Source organism: Mus caroli, unplaced genomic scaffold, assembly GCF_978045245.1.
Source record: "Mus caroli unplaced genomic scaffold, Mus_caroli_1 scaffold_7, whole genome shotgun sequence".
Classification (NCBI taxonomy): domain Eukaryota; kingdom Metazoa; phylum Chordata; class Mammalia; order Rodentia; family Muridae; genus Mus; species Mus caroli.
The window spans coordinates 28,194,956-28,207,679 of NW_028227262.1; the positions used below are offsets into that span (position 1 = coordinate 28,194,956).

General features: G+C 38.6%; 1 protein-coding gene across 1 annotated transcript in view; it reads right to left on the reverse strand.

The window, feature by feature from the left end:
• Kdm5a (lysine demethylase 5A) overlaps positions 1-12,724 on the reverse strand; it is a 73,505-nt gene that overhangs the window by 17,790 nt on the left and 42,991 nt on the right. The window contains exons 19-22 of the mRNA XM_085840018.1: positions 9,448-9,803; positions 6,611-6,749; positions 3,441-3,620; positions 2,618-2,779 (exon numbers count right to left, since the gene is read on the reverse strand). Coding sequence (XP_085696144.1) covers positions 2,618-2,779; positions 3,441-3,620; positions 6,611-6,749; positions 9,448-9,803 — 837 coding nt within the window. The remainder of the gene's footprint in view (positions 1-2,617; positions 2,780-3,440; positions 3,621-6,610; positions 6,750-9,447; positions 9,804-12,724) is intronic.

Here is a 12,724-nt window from a genome sequence, read left to right on the forward strand (position 1 = left end):
TTTGGGAAAGGATCTTTCTTTAGCAATCCTAAATCAGATAGGGGACAAATATCCAATATATATAAAGATGGACTCCAGAAAATCAAATAACTCTATTAAAAAATGGGGTACGGAACTAAACAAAGAATTCTCAATTGAGGAATACCGAATGGCTGAGAAGCACCTGAAAAAATGTTCAACATCCTTTTTTTTTTTTTTTTTTTGTTTTTCGAGACAGGGTTTCTCTGTGTAGCCCTGGCTGTCCTGGCACTCACTTTGTAGACCAGGCTGGCCTCGAACTCAGAAATCCACCTGCCTCTGCCTCCCGAGTGCTGGGATTAAAGGCGTGCGCCACCACGCCCGGCTTAATGTTCAACATCCTTAATCATCAGGGAAATGCAAATCAAAACAACCCTGAGATTCCACCTCACACCAGTCAGAATGGCTAAGATTAAAAATTCAGGTGACAGCAGATGCTGGCGAGGATGTGGAGAAAGAGGAACACTCCTCCATTGTTGGTGGGATTGCAAGGTGGTACAACCATTCTAGAAATCAGTCTAGTGGTTCCTCAGAAAATTGGACATAGTATGGCAAGAAGATCCAGTAATACCTGTCCTGGGCATATACCTAGAAAATGTTCCAACTTGTAATAAGGACACATGCTCCACTATGTTCATAGCAGCCTTATTTATAATTGCCAGAAGCTAGAAAGAACCCAGATGTCCCTCAACATAGGAATGGATACAGAAAATGTGGTACATTTACAACACAATGGATTAGTACTAAGCAATTAAAAACAATGAATTTATGAAATTCTTAGGCAAATAGATGGATCTGGAGGATATCATCCTGAGTGAGGTAACCCAAACACAAAAGAACACATATGATATGCACTCACTGATAAGTGGACATTAGCCCAGAAACTTAAGACTACCCAAGATACAACTTGCAAAACACATGAAACTCAAAAAGAAGGAAGACCAATGAATGGATACTTTTTCCTTCTTAGAATGGGGAACAAAATACCCACAGAAGGAGTTACAGAGACAAAGTTTGGAGCTGAGACAGAAGAAGGAACTATCCAGAGACTGCCCCACCCAGGGATCCATCCCATATACAACCACCAAACCCAGACACTATTGCATATGCCAGCAAGATTTTGCTAACAGGACCCTGATATAGCTATCTCTTAAGAGGCTACGCCAGTGCCTGGCATATACAAAAGTGGATGCTCACAGTCATCTATAAGATGGAACACAGGATCCCTAATGAAGGAGCTAGAGAAAGTACCCAAGGAGCTAAAGGGGTCTGCAACCCTATAGGAGGATCAACAATATGAACGAACCAGTAACCCACAGAGCTGTGTCTCTAGTTGCAAATGTTGCAGAGGATGGCCTAGTCAGTCATCAATGAGAGGAGAGACCCTTGGTCTTGTGAAGATCATATGCCCCAGTACAGGGAAATGCCAAGGCCAGGAAGTGGGAGTGGGGATCAGGGTGGGGGGTTTAGGGGATTTTCGGGATAGCATTTGAAATGTAAATGAAGAAAATATCTAAAAAACAAAACAAAACACCCAAAAAACAACAAAAAAAACAACCATAAAATGTTATTAATCCTAACTCAGCAATTTTATTCCCACAAGTCAAGACTAGAAAAAATAGTTTCAAAAAAAGAAATGGGCAAAGAAATCATGGAAAATACCTGTACCTTTCATTCAGTTTTCTAGAAATTAAAGCTGTTCTTTGGGTGGGGGTGTCTAATTTTAAAAAGTACATTTAAAGGGATGGAGAGATGGTTCAGTGGTTAAGACCACTGACTGTTCTTCCAGAGGTCCTGAGTTCAATTCTGAACAACTAACTACATGGTGGCTCACAACCATCTGTAATGGGATCTGATGCCCTCTTCTGGTGTGTCTCTACACAGTTACACTGTATTCATACACATAAAATTAATAAATAAATCTTTTTTAAAAAGTACATTTAAGAGTAGTTTCTATTAATATAGTAATAATGTAAGATATTACTTCACGATCACCCCCCCCCAAAATTAAAAACATAAAAAACCTTTGGTTTTTTAAACAAAAAAATGATAAATATTTCAGATTCAAAATGGACAAGGTCTACAAAGAAATTCACTTTTTTTTTTACCTATAACAGAAAAGGCTTAGTAACAAGTAAAATATTTAAAACTGAAGGAAGGGTATAGGTCAGCAGTAGAACACTCCAGTGGTCAGTCCAGAGATCCACACTTAATCCAAAGCACAAAAACAAAGAAAACTATGGACTGCTTTGATGAAATATTTTGCATTATAAGAACAATAAGGAATAAATGTGGAGGTTGGGAATATAACTCAGTGGGATAGCACCCAACCATACATGAGGTCATAGGTTCTGAGCAGCCAAAAAAAAGAGAGAGAGAGAGAGAGGGGCGGGGGAGGGAGGGAGGAAGGAAGGAGGAAAAAGTGGGGGAAATTCTTTGGGAAAAGAAGAGCAAACCTCTTACACTATGACATGTGTGCAGGTGCGCCTGCGCACACATACACACAAGATAGGTAAACAAATAGTTAAGAACCTGCTAACATCTTCATAAAATTTTGCATTCAGAGAGCAAACTCAAGGTCTGTCCCTTGGATCCTTACCACCATGGCTGTATCTCTTGACTCCTCCAGTCCTTCTTCTAAGTCACTCAAAGGCTCAAGGTCGAGGTCCTTCTCCTTTTCTTTTTCTATTATTTCTTTTACTTTTTTCCTCCTGTTTTTACCACTCCCATATACACCAATGTCAGTTCGTGGACTTAGCACCTGCAAAATTTTAAAAATATTTAAAAATAAACTCTAGTTCAAAAATTAAAACCCTTGAGAGTAAAAATAACCATTAATGCAACGCTCTCCATGCCCAAGGTACCAATTCACTTAACTTTAATGTTTAAGAGGCAAGATCTTACTCTGTAGCCCTGTCTGTCCTATAATTTATGGTGATCCTTCTCCCTCACCCACCACATCACAGGTATGCTATCTAATTAAAATTTCACAACTGTACACAGCAGTTACTAATTCCCAGATTTTATTGATAAGAAAAATGGACTCAGACAAGGGACAACTTGTCAAAGGACAAAAGCTGAAATTCCAAAGTGTATCTATCCTCTTTGACTACTGTTAAGATGTTCAACTGTTCAAGATAAAAAGAATTAAATTTGTCTCTGAGGGATAAAATTCTTTAGCAGAGTCTGTTGACAGAAGTTTAAATATATGCTGGTTGCTTTTCATGGATACAGCATAGATTAATGAAATAAGAGTTTGCCTAAGACTCCAAGTTTGAATTTCACATCTGATACCAGCTAACAGAAATAAATTATAATGAAGGCTAAGTTAACCGAAAAGACCCCTTCACTAATACCTCTACGGGGAGTGGTTTATCAACTGCTGTGAGAGTGCCGAAGCACACACATGAATTATTCCTCACCTGTAACAATGTATGGCTGGAATTCTTTTTAAGGAAGGTCCGCCCAGTCCGTTCTCTCCAGGCCCGTGCTGCTGCTACCTGTGACTCCACTTGAGGCAAGGCATCAAGACGCACAGGGATAGGGCGTCCTTTAGCAGATAGGCTCTCAAGCTGTTCCAAGTAAGCATAGTTGTTGCCACTCTGGAAAAAGAAAAAGTAGATCCATACAATTTTAATTCTTTCATGGAATCTGGCAAAATATTTGGAGGAACTTAGTTAATGCTTTCGTTTCTTTTTTTTTTTTAAATTCAAAACAGGGAATGGAACCTATCCTTTGTAGACTAGGCAGGTAGTAGATCCACTAAGGGACACCTTCAGTATTCATGTTAATTTCTGTCTTAAACAAAGTAATTAGGTCTTTTTAAAAATTTAAACTTCAAATTTTTTACAGAAAAAGTTAGTAAAAATTAATTTAATGTAGTTTATTTTTGAGACAGTGTAAGCCAGGCTGGCCTCGTACTCACATATATCCACTTGCCTCTGCCGCCAAAGGAATTAACTTGTTTTGTTTTGTTTTTTCGAGACAGGGTTTCTCTGTATAGCCCTGCTGGCTGTCCTGGAACTCATTTTGTAGACCAGGCTGGCCTCGAACTCAGAAATCCTCCTGTCTCTGCCTCCCAAGTGGTGGGATTAAAGGCGTGTTCCACCACTGCCCGGCTTGTTTTGTTTTTTAAAGATCTATCTATTAATTTATTAATTATGTATGCAATGTTCTTCTTGTATGTATGCCTGCACACCAGAAGTAGGCATCAGATTCCATTTCAGATGGCTATGAGCTAAAAACATGTGGTTGCTGGTAACTCAGGACCTTTAAAAGAGCAGTTAGTGTACTTAACCACTGAGGCATCTCTCCAGTCCCTTGTTTTCTTTTGTTTTTTTTTAAAGACATGGTTTCTTTGCATAGCCTTGATGGTACTGGAATTAGCTCTGTAGACCACGCTGGCCTTGAACTCAGGGATTCACCTGCTTCTGCCTCTGAAGTGCTGGGACTAAGGATGTGTGCCACTACTACCCAGCAAGAAATTCATTTTTTAAAAAAATTTATTTATTTATTATATGTAAGTACACTGTAGCTGTCTTCAGTCACTCCAGAAGAGGGCGTCAGATTTTTTATGGTTGCTGGGATTTGAACTCAGGACCTCTGGAAGAGCAGCCAGTGCTCTTAACTGCTAAGCCATCTCTCCAGCCCAAGAAATTCATTTTTAATGAACAAATTACCAAAATTTTTCTTTTAATAATAAATAAGAGAACCAGTAAGATAAAAATACTTCAAAGGACAAGCTAAAGAACAGAAATATATAAATGAAATTAAGAAATGAAGAATGAATTTGCTACTAAAACAAGTAAATATTTTTAAAGATTTTATGAGACTGACTTGCCAATATGTATGTGTAGCATGTACAGCGCCTTCAGAGGTCAGAGGTGTCAGATTCCCTGGAACTGGAGTTACAGATGTTGTGAGGTGCCATGTGAGAGCTGGGAACTGAACCCAAGACCTTCACAAAAGCAGTTAGTCCTCTTAACCTCTAAGCCATTGCTTCAGCCTCCATAAAAAATCACAGAGGACAACAGAAGAATCTTTTTTGCAGTGTAGAAATCTATTTTACCATTACAACCCCAAATTTAATTTCTATGGATATAAGATTTAAAAACAGTTCCTTAGATTGCATAGCCACTCCTGTGCAGTTACAGAATGAAAGCTATGAATGATTACTTCGCTCCAAAAGACATGTGGTTGCAGTATTTCCATGTTGTGAAATCACTTCTGTTTTCAGAACCACTCTACTACATTCTAGGAAAATGTTATTTCTCATGTAGTAACTGATATGGTTGCTTGAAATTTCATTTTGAAAGATACACTGACATGTCTTGGAAAATAAAGACAAATCTATGAATTTTTGCTGGTGTATGCATATAATCCCAGCACTCAGAAGATAGGAGGTAAATTCAGAGTTCAAGGCCCACTTTGGCTACACAGCTTGAAGGCAGTTTTAGGCTATATGAAACAGTGTTTTAAAAAATAGGCAACTAACTATCAATTCTTTACAATAATAATATAGAGACAGGGGACAAGAGAAATGGCTTGGTGGTTAAGAATTTTCTGCCCATGTATAAGACCCAGGTTCAGTTCCCAACACTCACATTACATCTCACTACAGCATAGAACTCCAGTTCCAGGAAATCCAAAACCCTCTGTTAGTTTTTCTGGGCTTGTCCATGAATGTGGTACATAAACATACATTCAGGCACAAACACAATTAAATAATGCTTTTAAATAATAATATAGTGTGTAATTATGAAACACTAATGGCAAGAAACAAATAAAAATGCTCAGATATCAAAAAGGGCCAAGAAATAATATACTCATTCTTACTCCTTCTGATGTCCAACTATGGTCCTTTGACCACAGATTATCTTCTGGGTAAAACTACAAGTCGTGTAGCCTGAAGAGCCGTCCTAGTAAAAGACTCTACTCACTCACAGCCTTCAAGTCAGTATTTTACCAAAGGGAAGGACTGACAGACAAGTTCTTAAAAATCATCAAGAAGGTAAGTTAGCAGTGGTAGTACATGACTTTAAGCCCAGTCCTGAGATAGCAGAAGCAGGCAGATCTCTGTGAACTGGAGGCCAGGCAGCTCTACGCAGTAAGTCCAGGCCAGTTTCCAATGTATAAGAAAATCATATTCATGAGCTCACTTAATCCTTTTCACACTCCCACAAGGCAAACAAAGCAGCTGCCATCTTTATTTCTATTTTACAGACAAGAAAACTATTTTATTTCTCAAAAAAGTAACTGAATGTAGTACAACTTTGAGTTTCAGACCAATCAGAGCTACACAGTGAGACCTGTCTCAAAAAAACAACACCCCCCCATATAAACTGTGAAATAATTTGTAGTCATAAAATTTAACTGCCCCTTTCTCTGAAAAATTGATTATCTAACTCTATCAGCTTTCCTAATCAAAACTAGTTACCTTTAAATATTTAGTATTTATTCTGAATTTTAAAATCAGAGGAAAGAATAGATGAACTATTACTTTATTATGCATATTCTAATGAAGTAAGGCTTATATAATTTATTTATAAGAACGTATTAACTGACAGGTAGGCTAATCTGAACGTTTCTTTACCTGAATAGCTTCCACTTTAGCTGTCCATTCACGAGCCTTTTGTAAGGCTTCTTTTAAGGACAACACATTGGGTAGAAAGGCTGGAATGTTCTTGGCTTCATTCACAATATTTTCTAAATTTGCCATACTGTGCCGTGGTCTAAATGAACAATAAAACAGTAAGATACTATGTAAAAGTCCAATTACTAAAAGAATTAAAATAGCATTTTCCAATGTGTAAGAAACTCATATTCATGAGCTCACTTCTTTTCACACTCCCACAAGGCAAACAAAGCAGCTGCCATCTTTCTTTCTATTTTACAGACAAGAAAACTATTTTCTCATAAACTAATTGGCAAACCTGATGTACTGATTCAGAATGAGTCTTGACTCCAGGTTCCTTTTACTATTTACTACTTAGTCCTAGACTACCTCTATTCTACCTCTCTAAACTACATGCAACCATCAGAGGTGGGCATGGCTAGCAACACATTTATGATGACCTTATTCGCATTCATCAAAATCCAAGAATTACACTGGTATTGGAACAAATTATTTTGGGTTCATAGCCACATAGTAAGTAATTCTGCCTAGAGATTTGAAAGTGCTTTAACGAAGGCTCTAAAAAAGTACATTACCTAATGAATGAAGAAAAAAAAAAAGTATGGACAAAATTTGTTTTTAAGCTGTCAGTTTCATCTTGAGACTGGAGGCTGTACGGTAGGTGCAGGAACGATGGAGTGCGAGTGAGTGTGAACTAGCAGAGTGTGGGCAGTGACACATAAAGGATTCTGAGCCCCACACATCCACTCTGTAAAGCAGTAGGAAGCTTTAGTCTTATCATCATGAATTGCATTCCATGTTAGGAGACATGTGGGAAAATTCAATGGCATTAGCTAAAAACAAAACAAAACAAAACAAACAAACAAAAACCAGAAGGCATTTACAAAAGAAACTTGTTATTGATTAAAATATTATGAGTTAGGATACTGTGGTGATGTATGCCTTTAATGCCAGCACCTGATGGATCTCTGTGAGTTCAAGGCCTAGTCTACATAGAAAGTTCCAAGACGGGCTGGAGAGATGGCTCAGCATTTAAGAGCACCGAATGCTCTTCCAGAGGTCCTGAGTTCAATTCCCAGCACCCACATGGTGGCTTACAACCATCTGTAATGGACATACATAAAATAAATAAATCTTTAAAAAAAAAAAAAAGTTCTAGGACAGTCAGAACTTTTGCTACATGGTAAGACCCCCCCCATCTTAAAAAAAAGTTTTGCTATATAAATATATACAAAGATGGTAAATAAAGCCATGAAATTTCCAAGGAAACTTTATATAGAGTAAAAAGAAAAGGCTGTTATTTCCATGAAAAAGCCATCATTTAAGCAGCAAAGAAAAGGCAAATGGAAGATACAGTAATTAATGCTAAGAGATCAAATGTACTAAGATATGGTTCAGAAAGCTAGAAAGCTCAGTCAGTCAGAAATAGAAAATTACACTACCACCTTTTTTTCTTCTTCTTCTTCTTTTTTTTTTTTTTGACTTTTTGATAAAGAGTTTGTGTAGCCCTGGGTATCCTGGAACTTCTTTTGTAGACCAGGCTGTCCTAGAATTCACAGAGATCTGCTTGCCTCTGCCTCTCGATTGCTGGGATTAAAGGCATGTGCCACCATCACCTGGCCAGACATCAGCACTTTTTATTTTCTTCAAGATATTAAGTATGTAAAATTCATTTATCTACCTTTTTTTTCCTCACTGAAATCTTAGCACTATAGAAATTGGGACCTTCTGGGTCTTGTTTACTACTATCCTCACAGAATGGAGAAATAGTGTGATATGGAGCAGATACTCTGCAAACACCGCACTACAAAACTCAAGGGAAATATCTAATGATTATTATAGTTAAGGTAGTGGCAACAGAGTTAAAAGACAGATAAAATCTTATTAAGTCAAAATCATTACAGAGTTTAGTGACTTAATCAAAAATTGAGAAGAAAGCTTCAAAAATTACTAGTTTCTTATTCCAAAGTTCCTTTCCCCATTTAAAATGTTCCAATCTCCATGAACAGAAACAGATGATACATAGTTATTTGAATATTTAGGATATCAGAAGTTATAAATAAATATTGGTATGTATTCTATACAGCATTTACAAAGCAAAATATCCAGGCTACACAGAGGGCCCTTTTAACTAAGCAAAACTGTATGAAGTCACCTGAAGTTTTCCCTATCAAATGCTTCCAAGGGCGCTGTGCACGTTTGGATCCTCTGGAACTGAAGTTACAGCCAGTTGTCAGCCACCACATGGGTGCTAAGAATCAAACCAGGGATCCTCTGAAGTGTTCTTAGCTGCTGAACTGGCAGTCTTCCCCTTCAATGAGCATTTTGTAACTCTGATTTTGTAATTGTATTAAGAGCATGGACTTGAAACAATACTATTTCCCATCATTTCAGTTACTTAACAACATCCTCTACACGATAGTCTGGACATATCTGAAACTCTCTACATGTAGCCACATTTGATTACTAATCATTGGTCAAAAGGCACAAGACAAATAATGTAAGTTAATGAAACGGGCTTTATGTTCCTCCACCTCATCTACTCTTTTACTCAGGATGGGTGCTTTCTCTTGTATATTTGTCTATGTACCATGTGTGTGCCCGGAGTGACAGAGGCTAAAAGAGGGTATCAGATCCTCTAGGATTGAAGTTACAAATAGTTATGTGCCACCTTGTGCTGAAACTCGAACCTTAGTACCTGGAAAAACAAGCAGTTCTCTAAACATTGAGCCATCTCTCTACCTACCCCTTCACTTAAGTTATTAAAGGGAAAATTGTCACCAAAATATGTTCACCTTGCTTGCAGGCAGACCTTAGCCTTCTCTTCCCATCGTTCAGAGACTGTAAGGAGTTCCTGTAGTTCGGCCATTGCTTTTTCCACAGCATGGTGAGGTGCCAAGCCTACGCCAGAGTCAATCAATTTCTTCATGACATCCAAAGTGACTTGTTGTGGATCTGATAGAGTTAGTCTTACTTCATCCAGCCATCGAGCCTGCTGCAGCTCTTGCTTTAGTCGGGGCAATTCAGGTAGCTCCACATAGAGACTAGAGCCCATGTCTATTAACATTTGGAGTTTGGAAGAATCTGGGGTTTCATCCATCATGGCCTCCTGGGCACGTTCATGAAATTCTTCTACATCATCCAGCAGATTCTGAAAAGGTAAAAAAATAAAACATAAATAAGCAACAGATTTTGTTTGACAATGTAGCTAGTTATAGAGTATTTGCCTAGTATGTACAAGGCCTTGGGTTTGATCCCCAATGTTACTACTAAAAAAATAAAAGAGGAAGTGTTATAAATAGCTCAGGTATAGTGTCAATTCTAGGCCCTCCTACAGTTTCACCAGAATAGCACAAGATATTCAGACATCTGAAAATCTTAGCATGTTACCTGCTAACTAATTTCTTTCTACATTCCCCTTTAAAAGGATTTATTATTTACATACATGAGTGTTCTATCTATACGTGTATATGTGTACCACAGGTATGTAGGTGCCTGGTGTTCTGAGAGGGCAGACCCCCTGGAGATGGAGTTAAGAATGGTCATAAGCAACCATGTAGGTGCTGGGAGTCATATCTGGGTCCTCAGAAAGAGCAAGCAGTACTCTTTACTGTTGAGCCACCTCTACAGCTTCCACCTCTTCAATTAAAATATGGCTAAATTGGGCTAGAGAGATGGCTCAGCAGTTAAGAGCACTAACTACTATACCAGAGGACCTGAGTTCAATTCCCAGCAACCACATGGTGGCTCACAACCATCTGATGCTCTCTTCTGGTGTGTCTGAAGACAGCTACAGTGTACTCATATATTAAAAAAAATATATGGTTAGCCGTGCAGTGGTGGCGCATGCCTTTAATCCCAGCACTTGGGAGGCAGAGACAGGTGATTTCTGAGTTCAAGGCCAGCCTGGTCTACAGAGTGAGTTCCAGGACAGCCAAGGCTACACAGAGAAACCCTGTCTCAGGAAAAAAAAAAAGGCTAAGTCAACAAAACATGTCTTCTTATGACAAGGAAAGTACAACTGATATATTCAATAAATATTAAATGCTGACTAATTTAGACACAGGCATTTCTATAGCATTTCCTTTGTTCTTCCCGTTTTTCTTTCTTGGAGATGGGGGGAGAGGCCAAAGTCAAAAGACAACTTGTGGGAGGTGGTTCTCACCATAGATTATGGAGGTATCAAGAATGGTACTAATTCGGCCTGGTGGCGAGCACCTCTACCCACTGAGTCATCTTGATAGACCCCCCATACATTCTAATTTAGATAGATAGTAGTAAATATCTAAATAAAACTGTGTCAATTAGTGTTACACATACTAAATATAAACCAGAACAACCTAACAATAGCGAAAGGTGAAAAAAGGTCTATTACTTAGTAGTAGTAACCATATACAAGAGTGAACCAGAACTAAAACAAAGATTAGGGAGATGGCTCAGTAGATAAAATGCTTGCTGTATAAATGTGAGGATCCAGACAGAGATGGGGCAGGAATGGTGGCCTGCTTGTAATCCTAGGACTTGTAGCCACAGAAAGAGAAGCTCCAGAACAAGCTGGCTGGCTGGACGAGCTGAATAGGTGAGCTCCAGGTTCAGCAAGAAACCCTGCCTCAGTAAATAAAGTTGAAAGAGACCCCACCTCATTAAATAGAGAATGGTTGAAAAAGACACCACTGGCCTTCACATACACATACACCTGTATAAATGCGTTTACATATGAACATACATATACATATGTAAGTGCATGCATACCATACATGTGGGAGGAAGGAAGGAAAGATGGAAGGGAGAGGGCGATGGAGGGAGGGAGGGAAGAAGGAAGAGAGAGAGAGGGAAAAGAAGTGGGAAAGTAAAGATTAAATGAAGAGGTGGAGAGGTGGGATGGGAGTGTAGTAGAAAATGTTCAAGCCTGGCAAACATTAATCACTGCCCCACTCTTTGTTTTGAGGCAAGCTTTCATGTATTTTAGGCTGACCTCAAACTCACTATGAAGCTAAATATGACCTTGAACTTCTGGTCCTCCTTCAGCACTGGAATTATAGATATTTACGACCACACTGATTTTTGTTTTTTATTAATCTGATATTGTAGATCAGGGTTTCTGATACGCATTCTACTAAGTGAACTACACACAGCCCCAGAGCCACTAAACACATGATTTTAGAGTTGCCGGAGCTCAGTATGTTGCTACAAGTGAGTAAAGTACAAGCAGAAAAACTAAATAGGCAGAAGACAGATGAGATGACTTACAGATTACAGCAAGTTAAGATTTCATTTGAAGCCAGGCAGTGGTGACACATAAACCCAGCACTCAGGTAGCAAACAGATCTCTGAGTTAGAGGCCAGCCTGATCTACAGAGCAAGTTCCTGAACACCTAGGACTATACAGGAAAACCCTGTTTTGAAAATAAAAGAAAACAAAAAAAATGACTTCATCGATAACTCTGGAGATCCACAAGAAAATTTTAATCATAGGAAAGTAGTCTAATTTGATTTATAAGATGGCCATTAACAGTAAAAAGGGAAAGAGAAAGGCAGTTAAGTAAGAGGTATTACAGGGGACCAGAGAGATGGTTCAGCTGCTCAGCGCACCGACAGGCTGTTCCTCCAGAGGAGGATTTGTATCCCAACATACACAGGGGATTTACAATCATCTCTAACTCCAGTTTCAGAGAATCAGACGTCCTCTTTTATTAGACTCCTTGGGCACTATGCATGCAAGTGTTCTACAGACAAATAAACAGACACCATACACATACCCCCCGCCCCACCTCACACACACACAAATACACACACACACGGCACAGAGCAAACTTTAAGTAATAGAAATAAGATGTTTACTGTGGGATATAGTTTGAAGTGAATATGGAAGATACACTGGAAACAAGTATATCGATTCATCAGAAGTCTTTTACCATTCTTTCTAGTCTGCCTACAGAAATAAAGAGTATCATCAGAACATAGGGTCTGTGGAAGGAAAAAAAAAGGAAAGGAAAAATCTTAGAGCTAGAGATTTGAAAATCAACATGATGTAGTAGATACTCGTTGAAAGCAGACAACTAAGAAGGTGTC